General features: G+C 39.9%; 1 protein-coding gene across 2 annotated transcripts in view; it reads left to right on the top strand.

The window, feature by feature from the left end:
• The first annotated feature begins 12,602 nt into the window (after positions 1-12,602).
• Positions 12,603-19,496, top strand: part of srcin1a (SRC kinase signaling inhibitor 1a) — a 128,150-nt gene continuing 121,256 nt past the window's right edge. The window contains exon 1 of one of the 2 annotated variants that reach the window (XM_059348938.1): positions 12,603-12,926. In XM_059348938.1, the coding sequence (XP_059204921.1) occupies positions 12,905-12,926 (22 nt within the window). In that variant the 5' untranslated portion in view covers positions 12,603-12,904. The remainder of the gene's footprint in view (positions 12,927-19,496) is intronic. The other variant, XM_059348939.1, reaches the window with a different exon arrangement.

The following is a 19,496-nucleotide window of genomic DNA, read 5'->3' as shown; positions in this document are numbered from 1 at the left end:
ATTTTTTTTACGAAGACTTTTTTTATTTATTGCACCACAGATAAGACATGTCTCTCTTTTTTTGGTCAACATACTTTTTAAAAGAAAAAAATGTTTTTTTTTTTTTTTTTTTTAATTAAGGTCATCATAAATCATAAGGTCTCTCTGCATAATTGAAGAATAAATATGTCTCTGCCATAATGTCAAATTGTACAGACAATGCTTAAATTCATTGCATCAGTATATATAATACACAAATTATGAATTATCCTATTTGTCCAAATGGACTCATCTTAGTTAAAATAAAACCACTGTCAGTAAACAGTAATGCTGACTAGTACAGCGGTCTCCCCACTGATCGGAAGGTCGGTGGTTCGATCCCTGACCATGGCAGCCTACATGCTGTAGTATCCTTGGGCAAGATACTGAACCCCAAATAGCTCCCTATGCTGTGTTCATCGGTGTGTGAATTAATTCCCAATGGTGGCACCATTCAGGATAGCCTCTGCCACCAGTATGAATGTGTGTGTGAATGGGTGAATGAGCGCAGTCCAGTCTCTAGTGTGATATCAGCTAAATTGGGCCACTTTTTAGTAAATCACTTGGGACAATAACACAATTATTTCTGATGGATGCCATCAAGACAGATATTATGCATAGTTTCTTCATGTGCATGTTTGTTTTTTAATAAATTTATCACCCTAATAGTAATTTAGTTAGATTTGGTATGCCATACTGCCTACTTACCATGCAACTTTCTGGTGCACGCTAGATTTGAAGTATTGTCAAATCTAATAAAAAAAAATCAAATCTAGCGTATTGTATTGGGCCATTGTTATAATGGCCCAATTTACCTGATATCACCCTAGTGTAAAGCGCTTTGGATAAAAGCGCTATATAAGTGCAGTCCATTTTACCATTTTACCATTTAACTAAACTTTGGTCATTTTCAAGATAGATTGAAGTGCAAAAATGTAAGCATGTTCACTTTTTCTGGCTTTAGTTGTGCTCTTTGACAATTCGTCACAGTGAACTTATTTTAAGTGGGGTTTTTTTGCAAAAAGCAGTAAAAAAAACAAAAAACATATATCATCCCAGCCCGATATGGACATTAATGACTTCAAAGTGCACTGTAAGAGAGAGACAGCAACTTTACATACATTTTGGCTGGGTGTTAGATGAAAAGATTGATAAATAAATGATCCACGAAGCATCAGACCAAACACAAACCCTAACACTAATGGGTGTCTTTCTCTCGCAGGCCGAAGGTAAATGACATTTTGGGTTATTGGAGACTGATTGTCTCAAGGGCTTCACTGCAGGACAGAGATGGACAAGACGTTGACGCAGTGGGTCTTTTCCCTGACAATCACAGAGCCCGTAGACCACCGTTCACCCTCCTTTTCTGCTCCATCTAGATTTCAGGTGGCCAATTCTCTATAGAGTTGTTACCTTGGAAACAGCACCTTATGTATTTATAGAGAGTGACTGAGAAGACATGGAGAAGGGAGAGCAGGAGACAAGACATGGACTGTGATACAGGTTTTCATCTCGCTTGAAGAGCTGTGGGGTGCAGAGGGATGGGGACGTACTGGTTTTACTCATATTTTTTAGGCTTTTTAATTGAGCAGAGGGTTTTCTGTGATCCCATCTTTGTAGAGACATCCCTCCCTCACCTCACTGCAGCTGCCGGTCACCCTTTATATTGGAATTACAAGATGCTCAATGACCTGATCTGGTAATATTTTTATTTGAAAGATCCTGCTTTGTAATTGAGGTTGAGCTGAGGTGATAATCATCTTCTTTCAGTACTATGGATCCAAATCACTTTCACTGGTTCAACAGATTTGCCATCTCCATGACATCCTCCCTGCTTTTCTCGAGTGTACCTCCGCCGCTCACATGCTCCGACTATCAAACAAAGCTGAAATGACCTGAAATAATTCTAATAGGATATGTAGAATCACACTCTCCCCACACACACTGGGCTACACTTGACCTTTGGTAGGGGCTCTCTGCAAATCTCACCTTGATGTGTGACTTCACAGCACATTAACTCTTCGCTCACCCTACCAGGATGTCGCCGTTTCAGCATTCCTCACGCTATTTCTTTAAAACCTCCTGTGGTGTAAAGTAACCAAATACATTTATAAGTAATGTACTGAAAAATGTTTTATTTTTTTTAACTTGACAAAACAAATAACAGTAGCACATACACTACCGGTCAAAAGTTTTAGAACACCCCAATTTTTCCAGTTTTTTATTGAAATTCAAGCAGTTCAAGTCAAATGAGCAGCTTGAAAGGGTACGAAGGTAAGTGGTGAACTGCCAGAGGTAAATAAAAAAAGGTAAGCTTAACCAAAACTGAAAAATAATGTACATTTCAGAATTATACAAGTAGGCCTTTTTCAGGGAACAAGAAATGGGTTAATAACTTAACTCTATGGAGTCTTGGGCTATTTTGTCAATTTTTGAATTCTTTTCATGTCTTTGTAAGTCATTTTGTGTCTTTTTTTTGTCATTTTGTTTCTTTTTTTAGTCATTTTGTGTCTTTTTTTGGTCATTTTGTGTCTTTTTTTAGTCCTTTAGTCCAACATAAAATGTGATTTTGAATCTTTTTTTAACTTTCAAAACACTATCATGCTCAATAAAGAATTTTAAATGTTACAAATGTGCATTAATTTCAGAGTACACTGAGACATTAAACTGCATAATTTTCAATTCAATTCAAACCAGTAGTGTATGTATAGTCAAAGTGGGGTGGGGGGGGGACTGGAGCCAATCCCAGCTGTCATTGGGCGAGAGGCGGGGTACACCCTGGACATGTCTCCACAGGGCTGACACATAGAGACAGACAATAATGCTCTCATTCACACCTACAGGCAATTTAGAGTCACCAATCAAATCTAAGTGCCTGTTTTGGACTGTGGGAGAAAGCCGGAGAACCTGGAGAGAACCCACGCTGACACAGGGAGAACATGCAAACTCCACAGAGAAGAGCTGCAGGCCGAAATAGCATTAAATTAAAATATTTATCTTTAATAAGTTTGAGTTTTTCCATTTCATACTCATTTACTTGCGATAAAGAGGGAAATATTGTACTTTTAACACAACTACATCTGACATCTTTAAAGTCATTAGTTATTTTTCAGTTTTGGATATTTTAATAAATAAATAAATAGGGTTGTAAAAACTTGCTGCATACATTTAACAACGATAGCTGACCTATATACCAGAAATGTCAAAATAAAAATGCAGACCTGTTCCATATGATCTGGCATTGCACATTTATTGCAGTTTTAGCAGTATATAATTAGTGAAACCATCTCAGATGTTAATAGAACTTCAGGATCCTAAAATGTGGAAGCTAAAAGACTTGAATACATTGGAAAGGACTCTTAGTACTGTTAAGTACTTCATTTTACTTGCCAGTACAGCTCAGGGAAATAAATGCATTTCAGTATGCTGGAAATCTGACCTCCCTCCCTCACAAAGGCACTGGATCAATAAATCTACATCATTCTGTTTAATCAGTTCTGTTTGCTGTATATTCAACAATAAGAAAAGTCATTATAAAGCAACAAAACAAAACAAAACAAAACAAAAAACTCAATGCATTATTGATGAGTAAACTCTCACAAAAAAGCAGAGTCTGATTGAGGCCCCTTGCCATGTTTTAAATGAGTTGTTAGCCACTAAAAAGATTTTCCCAAACTATTGTCCAATATTTCACAAAAAACAAAGATGAAATAGTGAGCAGAATGAATGCCGAGCAGAACTTTCTTTTTTCTTCTTTCCTACCCATAGACCATATAAAAAAGCAGACGCTCTCGTCACCCATTGGGTTGTTGACTCTGGCTTTGAAGCATTTTGGTAGTCGACACATTGGTTTACAGCCAGCCTGTCGCCATATTGTTATTTTGCAGCCTATGCATGTAAAGAAGAGATCTGGAGCCAGAATGACACAGCATCATGAGCTAAAGCTAGTGAAGCTAGTGGTTAGCAAGGGCCAATCGCTATTAAAAATGATAAGCTGTTTCCAACTTTTAGTCTAATCAAACGCTTAACAAAACATTTTTAAGCACTCAAGATGTTACACTGAACTCTGATGAACTGAAAACACACTGAAAGGGACAAAGTGTTCCTGCTTTATCGTCTGTGTTACTGTAAACAGGTCCATACTTGACAAAATAAACTTCATGCCGTATTGAAGACTTGAAAAAAGCAATCTAGACCATAAACTCATTAGGAAAATATTTACTCAGGTAATAAATCAAGTGAGAAGTAGGGTAATTTTCCTATTAACTTACATACAAACTCACTTCTTTTTGCAGTTGTGGAGTTGCCCCCTGCTGGCCATTAGAACCCTTCAAGATCAATCAAAGGTTATTGGTAATGAATTGTAAAGGGTAGAAGAGAGTAGAAGAAGAAGTAGTCCCAAATACATCGTCCAGAATCTCTCATCAGTTTGCCTTCAGCTATAAACAACAAAAAAGGTGTAAAATTTTGTTTTATGTGTTAATATCAATAAAAATATGTGGTCCTGTTTACTGCAGGTAAATCTGTTCTATCCACTTCAACGTTCTCTTTCTCAGAGCTCAATGCATGTGTGTGTAGCATTAATGGTCGCTTGCATTTCTTGGCGTCCAGAAGTCACAGAAGGTGCTCAGCAGTGCGCCTGTAGCTGGGCTGGTATTTTCAATCCTGTCCATCCATCCACCCACACACAGCAAAGGAAACAGAGTTCAGCAGTGACTGCACCATTCTTTCCATAAAGACGAAGTCATGTCTCGCCTTTCACATCGCCATGGAAACACAGGATTTGTCCATTTGATTGGCAGAGAACGAATGCTAAGGCCAAGAACTACTGAATCTGAAATATGTCTGCTGTAAGTGGAAAAAAGAATATAATATATTATGAATAAAGCATTGCCAATAAATGCAGTTACCATGTTTTATTAGTTAAGACTCAATTAAATGTCTTACCATGTTTATAAAATATGTACATTTCTTTTATCCCCTCATCTTTTATTGTGGCTTAATTGAACAATCATCGATTCGACTTGGGAGTGCACAGAAGGTCACAATATTCTAGTATTTTTATCTGCGCTTCTTTTTTGGCACTTTATTAGCTTTATATGAGATCATCTCTTTTATTTGTTTTATTTTCCACCTTTACCCTGCTTTCAAATTTCTGTATATCAAAGTGGGGCTTGCAGTATGGGTTTCTAATATTTTTTTTAACCGAATTTGGAAAGCACTTTGTGCTTCAGCTTAAAAATTGCTGTATAAATATAATAATAATCATTAAAAAAACAATAGTAACAGCAACTATATAACTATAATATTTAGAATTATATTAAAATAAAAATAATAATAACATAATACAATGATAATAATAATAATAATAACATAATACAAAAATAACAATAATAATAATCTACTTTGCAGATTAAAAATATTCATGCAATAGACATACAGTATCTATATGTAACATTACCAACAATAAAACCCAACAATATATAAATGATGATGCAAGATTAAATGCTTTAGTTAATTAAATAAATAAATAAATGAATGAATTAACAAATATTATATTATATTATATTATATTATATTGTATTATATTATATAGCGTAATACTATAATTCTGAAATGGGCCATTCTGCTTAATGAGTCCTTTAACTTTGGTTTAGTTTTTATTTATATGAGATTTATTTGATAAAAGGAAGAGAAGAAGAAACAGTCACCTGACCCATCCGGTACTCGCTGTAACTTATATCAAACGCTCCCAATAATAAACTGCTCCGCACGCTCTGTTGATCTGTCAACACAAGTTTGTAAACAAGACAACAAAAACACAAGATATTCATCATGTTAACCAGCCAAATCAAACCCACTGCAGGCCAAATGGAGAAGTGCGCGTGTCCTCAGGTAGGTGTTTGTGGATGTGTTTGAGGCTAACGTTAAGCAGCTAGGTAGCCTACATGCTAGCAGCTGGCTTTGAATTAGCATTTGTCTGAATTGTGAAGTCAGAATTGTGAATTGTGAATTTTTCAGAAGATTGGTTGTTTGTTACATGCATTAAGAGCAACAAAACTATAAAAATCATCAAAATATTCCACCAAGTAAAACCTCTGCATTCAAAATTTGCAGATGTATTAGTAGCAAAATGTTCTTAAAGTTGAAGAAAAAGCTCTCATTATGCAGCAGAATAGTCATTAACAGAGATATATTAACCTTTTTGAGTTATTATGCTTTTATACTGATGTGTAAACTTGAAAACAGCATTTTAATATTGGTGCTTGTCGAGTTGCAGCCTAATTCAATTAGTAGTTTAATTTCCAACAAGGGTTGATGAAATAACCATGTGCTTTCTGTAAAATCTTAACTAAGATCTCATACCCACCCTTAGAGATGTTGCACCATTAATATGTATATAAAAAAGGTTCCAGAGCTGTTTTCAAATGCCTCAAATTTGTGCAACACTGATGCTGTTTATCTGTTTACTTCCTCTCGGTTGTTGCCTTTTTCTCTGTCTTTCTCATTGGCTTGTCTCTCATAGAAGATAGTAATGTGTATTTGCTTTCGGGATGTTTACATTGTCTGTTGTCTTATACACAGATGATTCTATAGTTTCTGTAGTTTAATGTCTTCTCTCGTAATCCTGTTTACACTCTAGCTACAGTCAGCTATATTCTTTGCTGGGAACTAAGCTGATTTCCATACTCTAAAGGTCATCTGCTCCTTATGAATATATTTCTCAATAGGTGGCCTACTCTTAGCCTTTAATTTTGGGGAGTTTTGTATGCATTAGTTATAATTATCTACTGCATACGACCTGTTTCAGATTCTCTCCTATGGGAGGTGCTGCAGAGCACTGCACACCAAAACAACCAGAAACAAGAAAAGTTTCTTCTAGATTGCCAGTGAAGGTGATTCTGCATCGCTGATGTGTCTTAGCGTGTGTCTGTGCCTCAGATGGTTTACTGATTTCACATCAATCTTAATGGGCAGCTGATGCCACATACAGTATTAGGTGTCTTGGTTGCTGGTGGAGGAATGGCCACGAAGAGGTCGGCCCACTGCCCAATAGTACTAGATTCTACATAATAGCTGGTGTCGGGCTCTGTATCTAATGCAGTTTTATAGCAGACATTTATTATTGGTCTTTGTGAGTTGGCTGACTGAATATGCCTCATTGGCTCCAATAAACATTTTTCTCTATTGTCTCCACCAGGACAAAGAGGCAGAAGTGCTTCAGCTGCAGTAACCCTGCTGGATTTTCCTGCAGAGTTTAAAATGGTTACATGATAAATGCTTGGCATATAATTGGAGCAGTCTTGGTTCACTGTGTATTGGGGTTTAGTGAACATAAAGAGGAGTGATATCCATCATTGTGGACATTTAGACCTATGCATTTCTCTTTTTACCCTGGGGATCCAACACACTGCACTGCTAGCTCTGAATGTACATTATCATTGGGTGGTGCTGTGAAGGTTACAATGAGACATAAGCAACTGTGTTTCTGCACGTTGTTGATGGATGAGTGATGTGTTTTCTTGTTACCTTTGCTCTCTCTCATATACAGTAAAAACACCTCTGTTAGCTTGCTGCTTCTTTATGCATCCAAGTCACACTGTCATTGACATTCATCCCCAGGCAGCCCCCCTCTAATAACCTCAGATGGCCAGTTTCCACTGAAGCGAGGGCAGATCTATTGTGCCACAGAATGTGCCGAAGTGTTTTTGGGTCGATGAGCTCTCACAGCTGAGATGGAGAGAAAGAAGGAGGACAACAAGGACAAACTGGGTTCCATTAACTCCCTAGGGACAACCAAACCATGTCTTTCAAGAACGTGAATTTCAAACTTGTGAATAGGCTGAATCATTTTTTAGATTGAGCAGCCCGATAACTTGCACTGCAATATGGTCAGCTCCAGAGCGAACAATAAAACAGCAGATGTCATTTTATTAGAAAACGGTCGCAGAGCGTACTCATCAACTCCACGAAGCTACTTAGTCAGCAAGTTGCACCTCTGCAACGAGCTGCTTTGTGCTCGGTAAAATATAGAAGCCTTCAGGCAAAACAGGCCATCAGCACTACACCATCTCAATATTGTTTCCTTAAACAATGTCTCACACGGTAATATGCTGTTACACAAATGATGCAGGTCATAGCTATTATCTCAATATGACAACAATGTCCTTGGGCTGATAATCTATTAGATTTACTGCAACAGCTTTATGTTTGTTCGATAGTTCTCAGGTATGTAACATGATATGTAGTCACACAGCATCATTATAAAAAAGAGCAATTCAATTTAAAATTGGAATATATATTGCCTGCCAATTGCACATGTTTGGTGGTTATGTAATTATTAAAGGAAAAAGACACAACGGGGATAAAAATAAACATTTGTTTTTGTTTGCAGTCTGTTTATGGCATTATCAACTGCAAATTACAATGTTTTATTCTTCCATTAGTCTCATTAAATTAATCAGGACATATTTTAATCCTTCCAGCCTACCGTGCAAGCATTTCAGTGGTTCCTTGATTACGGGCCAAGATTAAACTGGGCTGTTGTTCGGTTAAAGTGCTCTCTGCAAGCCGCTGTCTGTTCTCTGCCAAAGATCATTTGTGAGGGGAGCTTGTGATTAATAAAGTGTGCCAGAGTCAGTAGGCTACATGTTGTTTCAATGTCCAGGTATTAAACAACAAGCATATCTTGCATATCTTACAGTCTAACTATTAGAAAGGGTTTGGGTGTCAGCAGACATGCAACATAAAAGGATCAGATCAGGATCAGAAAATCGATTGGGGCAACTCGAGGACAAATTGACCAGGATCCCTTGAAGGCATCACTGGTTTTGGTCCCAGTGAGGGGATCCTTCTTTAACGGGTTAACAGAACAGCTCCAAGCCAAAGACCTTTTCAACTGTGACTGAGCCTGAGTGCCATATTCATTCAAGTGTGCAGGAGCGCTGGTGTAAGATAATGAAAGTTGGGAATTTTACTTTTGATTAGAGCAAGAATGGTATATGTCCAACAGAGCTTGTTTGAAACTAAAATGGTATTGTTATTTATTTGGCAAATAACAAACCTACTTCTCCTTTTTATACCCAAATTTAAGCTGGCTCACTGAAATGAATCAAGCGGAACATTCAACCAATAAAACTAATTTTTCTGTCCAGGAATTCAAGTAAATAACTATGCTATTATACTATTTGTCATCTTAATCAAAAAACTAATAGTGTGCTTTACTATTCATTTCTTTATTTTATTTTATTTTAAATTGTAAAACATTAAAAATGTTTAAAAAATCATAAATGTCTTGGTATCCATCAATATTGATGCATATATTGTCTGCTATGCATTGTCAGTAACAGTCTGATATCTGATCCGGTATCGGTGCATCCCTAGGCTCTGTACCAGTTTTGCTATAAATAATAACACCTGTGATGTAATTAAAGTACTTATCAAACCTATCAGCCCCCTGCTGACACGTCAACTCATGCTTTAGGGGAAGGGAAGTATTACTTGTTGCAAGTGTAAAATAAATTTGATCTTGAGAAATGTTTCAATCTCGATATGGGATCATTTGCTATAAATAGTAGATAACCCCTGTTGGGCAACATCATTTTCAGCACCAGCAGCAGCACCCAGAACAGCATGGCTTTAATTTGGGTCTTTTACAATGTAGTTCAGCACATTAACATGTCCAGACAACATGTCCACACAATAACACTTTACTTTATTTTTTTATTCTCCAGCATGATTTTACACTATTACAAATACATCTTACATTATTTGGTGTACTTGACTGACAAAAAATTACCTTTCTGCAAACCACAGATATGTTGACGTGAAACATTTATTTTTTTCTTTGTCTGGTGACAATGTAATATGATGTTAAAAGTCATGTAGGTTCCACATAGGCCTATAGAGGCACCAACACACACCAGGACTTTAACCCAGGAGACTGGTGTTTATGTCCCACTGCTGGATTTTCTGATTTTCCTCACCCTAACCTTAACCAAGTTGATTTGTTGCCTAACCTTAACAAAAGCATTTTTTAAGTGTTTGCGGTCATCACTTGTTTGTAATGTGTATAAAGTAACAGTCGTCTCGTGTCACTATAACAATGGATTGCACCAGTTCACAATTGTTCGCCTTAAACATATTTGTAGTTAAAAATTCAATATATCTTGCTTGCAGGATCCTGAAATCCATCATTAGCCGTGTTTCCTTTAGGGGGACGAGTGGCCACTGGGAAAGTCTCAGGCCAAATGTCCGCTCACTCTGTGTGTCTCCATTACAAAAAGTCCCCCAGAGGGATTTACGAGACTCTGGAGGTGACGTATGGTTTTCGATTATCGCATAATCACTTAGCGACAGTTTCGACCGTGATCCGTGATCACATACGCGACTGATTGAACACAGGACATGCAACTGTGGCCTCCGTCGCTAACTGTGCACTTCATCAGCAGCTGATCATAAACAAAGCAGCATGGCTATTATGCTGATCATAAACAAAGTAATTGTGAATTAACCGGCATCGCTTACTGTGCATAGAATGTCCGGTGCTTGTTGTAAACAAACAGAGATTGCTAAGTGAACACCTCCTGCAGCAGCAGCAAATACACACTGTACTGCTACAGAGCTAACTGTTAGCCTATTAGCAATTTGCATACTGGACGCTAAGGCGTTCAAATCCCCTCCGGCTCTGTGACTGCAGCTGGGAGAGACTGCTGTAGGAGGACTGTGTCGCTTCGACTCGTTCTTACTCTTCTTAACAAGCCGTCAGCCCTTGTAAAATAGTCGCTAGGGGGGTCGGAAAACACTGCTTCACTGGCTTTTACAAATGGCGCGTGTTTTTGTGGCGTCAAGTACTAGGTCACATCCTGCTTAGCGTTCTATCCAATCAGCAACCAGGCTTTTTTCAGGGGAGAAAAATGGCCCTGCTCTTCAACAGGGCCAAAAAAAGTCCCGTCAAAAGACCGCTCCGGACGACTCATATTCAAATAAGGGGCATTTCGGCGAGTGAGACCCGCCTCATTCCGTGTATTGGACTGTATTGGGAACACCCTTATACATTCTGGGGACTGGGTTGACAGTAAACAGTAAATCAGAATTACCTTTTATTTTCCTAGGAATTTGTATTATTTAGAATTTGCCACCCATTGTTGTTGTGGTGTGTAAGTTAATGTTTTTTGTGCAAAATTTTATAGGATTTAAAAAAATATGATGACACCTTGATTACCTAGGATTTAATCACACTTGTAAATAAGATGTGTTTCTATTTGTATAGCCTTTGGTAGACACTGAGAAAGAGTATTTGAAACTTCTCTTCCCTTAACTTTTACTTTAAAAAGAAAAAACGTGTAAATTTGTGCCGTTGCAGGCTTTTGTCGGCTTGCTTTTAGCTCAAGTGGACAGACTCCAGCCGACAAGCTGATGTCTGAGCCTGTGAGCCAGCTGGACATGACGGACAGGCCAGTGTGCTGTGTAAGTCATGTGCAGCCTGACCATACATTATTCATTACTCTCATCATGAAAAGGCCCTACATCCCCTTTGCCTCCCTCTCTACCCCCTCTTCTTACTTTCTTAATTCATCAGAACCCATTAGCTGCTACTGCAAAGAGTAGCCTCTCTCTGTTTGACAGCGATGCTCCTCATCCACAACACCTGACAGCTTCTATCACCCTCACTATTTGTCCTTGATTTCACTCCATCCGTCTGCTTCCCTTAGCCACTTGTCGCTAATTTTCTGTCCTCTACCAGATACAGTATTGCACATGATTGATTTCAGTATGGATTTGTCCCCATTGTGTTTCAAGGGCATTCTTGACTAGCTGACACAACACTGGGCTCTGCCCTACTTCTGGAGTGTGATTGTTGGGGAGTGGAGGTGATAGTTGCAGGGATTCACAAGAGTAATAAGTTATGCTTGCAAACAAACGTCCAGCAGGGAAGAGCCACAGGCCATAGCGTTGCTGAGGTTGCCCTCCTGTGGCGTCCTTCTCGTCTTTTCACCTGCCACTGCGCTCCTGTTGCCATGCCAATCTATTACAACCTCGCCTGGGGCCTAACACAGCTTCATCATTAGCTGTTGTTGTCACTAGGGGATATTTCAAGTGTACACTCTTGTCTCTCCCTTCCACTCTCTCTCTCTTCCTCGCACCATCCTTCCCCATTCCCGGTACAGTAGAGGCTTCAAGCATTTCTCCACCCGCCCCCCTGCTAGCTCAGCTGCTGAGCCCCACACAGGACCATGTCCCTGGACTCCCCTTTATTACCATATCATGAGATGTGCTCTAGGCGTGTAGCAATGCAGCGTGCCGCCTGTGTCTTTAAGAGAGAGAGAATATAATGTTTAATGGGGAGGAAATAAGGCATGGAGCGAGCAAGTGAGAGAGAGTGGTTGAGTCAGTGTGAGTTTATCATGGGCAACATTTTTGCTTCATTCTTAGCTGTGTGTTGAGCATCCCTGCACCGGCATGCACAGTCTTCCAAGGCTCATACTGCTGAAGAGTACGCCCCTCTCTCTCTTTCTCTCTCTCTCACACACACACCCAGACTCTCCCACTCAACCTCTCCCTCACACACATACACACTCACACGTGCTCGCAGTCACACACGCGCAGTGCTGTCAGGAGCGCCGCTGCTGGACCACAGCCATCTCGCGAAGGAGGTTCCAGCGGAGGGAAGAGAAAGCCAGAGCGAGAGCGAGACAAAGGGAAGGAGGACGGTAGAAGGAGAGGAGCGAATAGGAGCGAGGGGACCGGCACAAGGAAGGAGAGACCCAGCGCTTTGTGAAGAACAGCAAGCGAGGGACAGGAGGAGGGAGGAGGAGAGAGGAAAAAAAGAGGAGGGAGAACAGGAAACGCGATCACTTTCAGCTGCAGCGGTCCGTGTCGCAGCATGGGCAATGCACCATCCCAAGGCATGTCAACCCTATCTCCTTTCATACTTGTGTAGCAGGTATCTTTTTGGTTCTGCGTGTTGTGCTACCCAACCAGCTGGCTGTCCTCCTGTTACACTCTGTGAAAGCAGGGGATGGGGGTTGGGCTGAGGGCTTGTGGAGTGCAGCATCGCTTGAGGAGAGTGATGCTGTAAGGTAGCATCGGTTAATGGGGGAGCAGGTTAGGAGTGAGGGTGCATGGGGAAAGGCTTGCAGGGATGCTGAATACGAGGACGAGGTGCTGGAGGTGTTGGAAGCACTGGGTGGAGGCACCATTTGTGGGAGCAGCACGAAATGGGAGGGGGCTGGTGTAGAGCAGAAGTACCATCAGTGAAGCAGGTGGTGCTGGTGGGTGTGCGTGTATGTGTGTGTGTGTGTGTGTAAGAGAGGGAGGTGACTAGTGAGAGAGATTTTTGTCGTGTGTGTGTGGTTGAGCGCAAGGTGTGATTGTGTGTTTGTGCGTTTGTGTGGTGGTTGCAACTGCCGCTGTCAACCACATGGACAACCTCTTGGAGCTCCCAGGGTGTGTTTGTGAAAGACAAAAAATTAGATCAACAAGACAAATAAAAGTATTGGTGGATGTAATGATAGCTTAATGTGGGGCTAGGCAGCTTTGCCTTGAGTGAATGGGGGATGGTATTGTAAATGGATGATCGGGTGGGTCAACTCCTTCATGTGATGCTTTCTCTATTCCCTTTGGGCCTCTATCTCTCCCGCTCTCATTTTCTTTCAATCTATCTTCTGATCTCACTATTTCTCTCTATTTTACAATCCCTTTGGTAAAATACCAGTTGCTAGCTTTTGCAGACTGAAAAGGCTGTGCGTGAAAATGCTCTAAAGATCTCTGATTCCTGGTGAGAGGCAGGCATATGTGCTTTTAGATGTACTGTATTTCTGCATGCAGTGTATTTTATGTATGCACTTGCTTCCATTGTAACACATGTGTTTCTAGAGGAGGGAGTGCAAATGTAGAGAAAAAAGATGAGAAAAAAGTACAAAGGCGTGTGGGGGTTAAAGTAAGAAAAATTTGGGAAATGTAGTGGAGGCATGTTGAAACACTACTGGGATTAAAGGTAGTGTTTGAAGAAAAGTATCAATGATTAAAATAGAAATAAAGAGATAGGAAAGGGGGCGAACGCCCACTCTTCAGAGAAAGGGGCAGCGCAGCACAGCTCTGGGAATTCATTCATCAACCTTCATTTCCCTTCTCTCTATCTCTTCATTCTCCCTCATCTAATCCCCCCCATCCATCCCTTACTTGCCTCTCACCCAGGGACAGTGTAGTAGCTAGTGGGGACAAGAGGGACCAAGACAAGAAACAGAGGCTATGAAAGACTGGGAAAGAATGAAAGGAAGTTTGAGAGAACAAAAGACAAAAAAAGGGTTGGCACGTAGATGGACAGGTAAGTTGCAAAGCTGAGGTCTGGCAGCAACATAATTCTTTTTAACAGTGCTGAGTGTCTAAATGAGGCCATTACTTGGATGATTGCAAGGGCTCAACAGTGGAATAGTAAACAGCTCTTTAAACCCGTTTGTTTGTCAGCTTCTTCTCAGATGTGTTTGGTGTAGAATAATGATTCTCTCAACTTGTCTGGTCAGTTTTCAGCCGCTGTGTTTTCCTATTTCTATCGGATGACCTTTGGAAGGCTTCATTTCGCCAAGTTGATATTTGAATTCTCTTGTCAGAAACTCTTATCAGTCTCTTAAAACACAGAGGAAATCGTTTTTGAGGCTCAGGTGAAGGAAGACACAAGCTGCAGTGTCATGAGACCTCTTGCATTAGCCAGAGGTCTGTGTGTCTATTGGATTTTTTGCTTTATCACTCTAAAGCTTGTCCTTGGAGGTCTGTTTGTAGTCAGTGTCTATCTTAGAGGGATTGAAATGGATTAGGCTGAATATTGAGCCATGGGTGTGTTTTTTCCCCTAAAAACCGAGAATTGAGTTGGCTGAATGTTAAAGAACTGAGTTTATTTCTATAGAAGCACAACAGTTTTTAATAATGTGCTGAAGCAAAAATATTTCTAGCTGTATGTACCTTCATTATCTAGGGTTGTCACTGCTGTTGGTAGCAATTCAAGGCACTTATTTAACGTAATGCAGCCAAACACCACTGCCACAAACCATGCTAATGGGCTGTGCATTCGGGCCACTACTAAGCCCGCCAGATCGGGCATAGCTTTGCCAAGTTAGCCAGTAAAGAAACATAAATTTTACATTTGGTAGTCACTGTTTTACCCACCGCCTATCACAGCAAAAAGAAGCATCTTTATAAGCCCATTAGAGTTGTACCAGTTCACACTTCTAGGCTAAACCGTAAAGAATAGATTAAGCAGAGTCAAGTATTAAGCCCAGTATTAGCCCGCCGCAGAGCTCGTGCTTATCGTAATGTCACCATTGTGCAGAGACGGCAGATCCTGGTAGCTTTATGCCTCCATGCTATACCTAGTATGTTCAGCTGAGGTTTATGTCAACACACATGTCCGTCTATCTGCTGATCCTCTCCAGTGAGGCGAAGGCAGAGCCGTGCCTGGTTGGAGCCTGCAGTGACGACGGAGATGCTGTTATGCTCCATGTTGAAGTGACGGTACACTGGATGACAGGAGAATACTGGCAAAGACATAATGGCGTGGGTGTAGATGATATGTGATTAAGAATAGGATGTTTTTGTACAGTAAAATGCTGTGATCTACTGCATATGAACTCAAACCAGAAACATTTGGACAAACACTGAATGTAATGTGATGACCTATGGCCAAAGTGGCATTTTGTATGTCATCTGATATGTTAGAATATGATTTAGGTTGGGCCGATGGTCAAGTGAACTGGCTATTAACATATTTTTTTGACCAGGAAAACACTGCCATAGTGAATTTTAAGGTGCCCATATAACCTTTTTCGATACTGGCTAGTCTGTGCTAGGTAGCTAGTTAGACCTAGCGGGCTAGCGTTGGCTTACAACAAAGTCTAACATTGACATCCAACGTTCAGTGTTATTAAGAACATAATCGGCGTCCATAGCGATCAATACGAGCAGAGCAAATGTGTTGTACCAGTCGTGTTTCAAAATCAAATCAAATCAAAATTACTTTATTTATCCCAGAGGGAAATTCAATTAGCCTGGCTGTAGGAGCGAAGGATCTTTTGAATCTCTCCGTTGCAGGAGAGATTCAAAAGATCCTTCGCTCCGACAGAATCTCTCCGTCCTGCAACGGAGAGAGAGGAGCCGTCCACTGCTGTTTTTTTTATCCATAAAGGTTTTGTGTAGCGGATGACTTGGTATTTCAAGATGGCCTCGAACATCTTGACAGGTCATCTCTCCACCACCTCCTCCAGTGTGTCCAACCTGGCTCCAACCACAGAACCAGTTCTTTAGACCAGTCTGTCCAACCGCCTTCATCTTTGTGTGTGATGCTGCCTCCCCAGCAGACTGCAGCATAAAACAACACACTACCACCACAGACTGATAAAACATCTGCAGCATCTTACTATGGATGTCAATGGATGCCAATGTAGGCTCACAAAGCCACAAGCAACATTTGTAGGGAGATGATGTAGTTTGCCATTGTTGTTATTATACTTGATGTCGGTGCTAGTATTTTTGGGAAAACCAGACATGTACAATGACGTAATGACGTGGCTCTCTAGCCTGTGGGATATCAAACTGGTTCTGCTCCCCCCGGCAGTTGAATCAACAATTAACTATGCTTAGGGATACATGAAATCATCAGCTGACCATAGGCCTGGTTGACTGCCATCTGCCTTTTGGGAAAGAAGATGACATTCACCAATGCCAGTAGATGATTGATGGTTGTTGCGGTGGCTGCTACTACAGCTGCTGATTTAAAAAGAAGGAGCCACTGGCTGGACACGACGCTGGCTTGACGTAAGAGGGCAACAGGTGCTGTGCACACGTGTGGTTTGTTTACAAATTACAGTGAAAGAAAATGTCAGCTATGTGGGAGTATTATAGTGTCTCAGAACATGATCAGACACAAGAACGTTGTGATTTGTACTAAAAGCACAAGAGATGAAAGAAAACTCTAATTATGTTTCTAGTTGTGTTCACATTTACATTTAAAGGGAAAATTCTAATTGGGCCAATGTAAGTACTGAAATATTCTTCTCATCATTGAGTAGGTAATATACCAGACTAAAAAGGCTTTTGAAACAATTATTTTTCCACCAAAAAATGATCCTTTTTATGTGAAAGAAGCTTATCTTAAAGGGTGTTTCATAAATATGTATGTTTTAAATATGTGCTCATTTAATAGTGTAGTTTATTGAAAGCCTGAATGACTTTAAAATAGTTCAGTTTCTTTATATTTTTTATAATAAAGATTTATTTTGTTTCCCTGGCACAACAGGGGAATAAATAAACACAAAACAACAGCAAAAACACATCTGCATCAGCTTTTGGCCAAATTTCATAATGGGTGCCGTCCTATTTGATCACAGAAAATGTTGATCATTTAGTCTTGACAACTGCACAGACATGTCGGCAACATAATGACACACTCAATACTGTGGATGGATCTTCTGTAGGAGTCTGGATGAAGGAGGGTAAACCTTTGACTGTTTAGTGAGTTATATCATTATTACATTTATATTTACGTCAATAAGCGGGTAAATGCTTTTCTGATGGGATAATAGATTTTGTTTAAAAAGCAGCTGAGCCATGCTGGTCTATTTACCATCTTTTCATTTCAGAGAACAATACTGAGAGCAATAGACAGGTGCACTGTACAAGGTCATGTCATCATGTGCCTCTCTGATATTTATCTAACGTGTAACGACACAATCTTTTCCTTTATTGAAGTTTATTATAGTACGGATTAGATCACAATTAAGATGAGTAAAATGATTTATGGAAGCAATGTTTGTCTATTGCTAAATCCACAGCAGATCAATGCTATTCAATATCTGTTATTGACAGCAACACACAGTCATGTGTGGAGCTCAGTATGTTTGTGGAGTCATTGTTTTGTACTTGCGCACCTGCTTATTCCCCAGGACTGTGCCACACAAAGCCCCACGAATGCTGCCTTGTGATTGGCTGATGATGATGCAATGATTCATGGCAGAGGAGCTGCATGTTTTTTTGAGGGTATTTCCGAAGTAATTGACCCTGCTGGGAATAGCGTTGCCAGAGTTTGTACTGGTATTAAAGTAAATCGTCTAAACAAAATATTTACATGATACACGGACTCCACACATTTTGGGGCACAACCTCTTGTGCATAAAAGAGGGGCTGTGCAGATAATGATGGGAAAATGCCAGACTCATCTTTCCAGAGCTGCAAGCAGGTCCTTATGTTAGGTTTGCATCATGCAGTGTCTGTGTCACAGCAAGTTGTAAATGCACCAGGCTTGTGCTCACATATGTGCAGCCACATGCACGTGTGCAAATATGTGCTTTGTGCTAGTTTACAGAGGAGCGATGATATACATGCAGCATTGTTTTGTGTTAAACTGATCTCTACACAGCCGGGCCTGTGCATCTCACTCAAGAGTTTTTCAGCTTTTTACTGATGACAGAATCTTTAATCTGAGCTGAAGTTGCAAGTCAAAAAATCTAACTCTTTGCGAATGGTTTCTGCTGTTACTGCAGGGGTTTGTGACCTATATGACAGGAGGTAATCACCCTAGTTAGCTCTCAAGGTCATCAATGATGCAAGAGTTGAAATATTACATCCATTTATCAAAGGTCCTTGTTTCCATGCCACAATTGTGTGCAGGGCAGACTTTGATTCCCGTGCATACTGATGGGCTGACGGATACGAGCCATGCATGTAAATTCTTGTATTATGAAAGTGATGGATAGAAAAATCAGTACAATGGTGTTTTTCAACCTCAGATAGAATTAAAAATAATCCTCCTTGAGTTTAATTTAATTTGACCTTTTCAGAGAAAATTGAAAAGAACAGAGAGGTATTGAGCGGTTACTGTTGCTAGGAACTCCTCTGACCTTTTGTTCTCTAAAAGCACACTGGTCACTCTCTTAAATGTTAGTTATTCTTTTCACTTATCTGTCTAAAATAATATCAAGTCTGATGTGTCATGCTTGGTGAAATTACTTATAAAGGGCTTTTAATTTTAAAAAAAATTCAGATTTCAGTATACATTTCTTTGAGCCATTGTTATTCATGAATTATTTATAGTTTTCTTAGATCTGACATCAGGTGTTTCCTCATAATTTGGTTTAAAACTAGTAAGTATGTATTCGTTAGCATGCTAATCATGAGATAGCACATTACGCAGTATGCTGCACTAAAAGTACATTAACATGAACCCAATTAGCTGATGTACTATATTGCATGTAAGTATCTCATATCAAATGATTATGGGCATTACGCTAAGCAACATGAATGTCATCCCTGAATTACAAAGTAATGCAACATAAGAAGTGAATAAAGCTAAATCTCCGCTTAGCATGCTAATCGCGAATAACAGAATTTGCACATTACATGCAGACCACTATAACGTCTGCAACTCCATAAAACACTTACTTTTCATAAGGTACCACACCATCCAGCACATACACATTGAACATTGA

The sequence above is a fragment of the Centropristis striata genome, chromosome 13 (genome assembly GCF_030273125.1).
Source record: "Centropristis striata isolate RG_2023a ecotype Rhode Island chromosome 13, C.striata_1.0, whole genome shotgun sequence".
Taxonomy (NCBI): Eukaryota; Metazoa; Chordata; class Actinopteri; order Perciformes; family Serranidae; genus Centropristis; species Centropristis striata.
The sequence above is the reverse complement of the archived record's forward strand: the minus strand, read 5'-3'. Positions and strand labels throughout refer to the sequence as shown.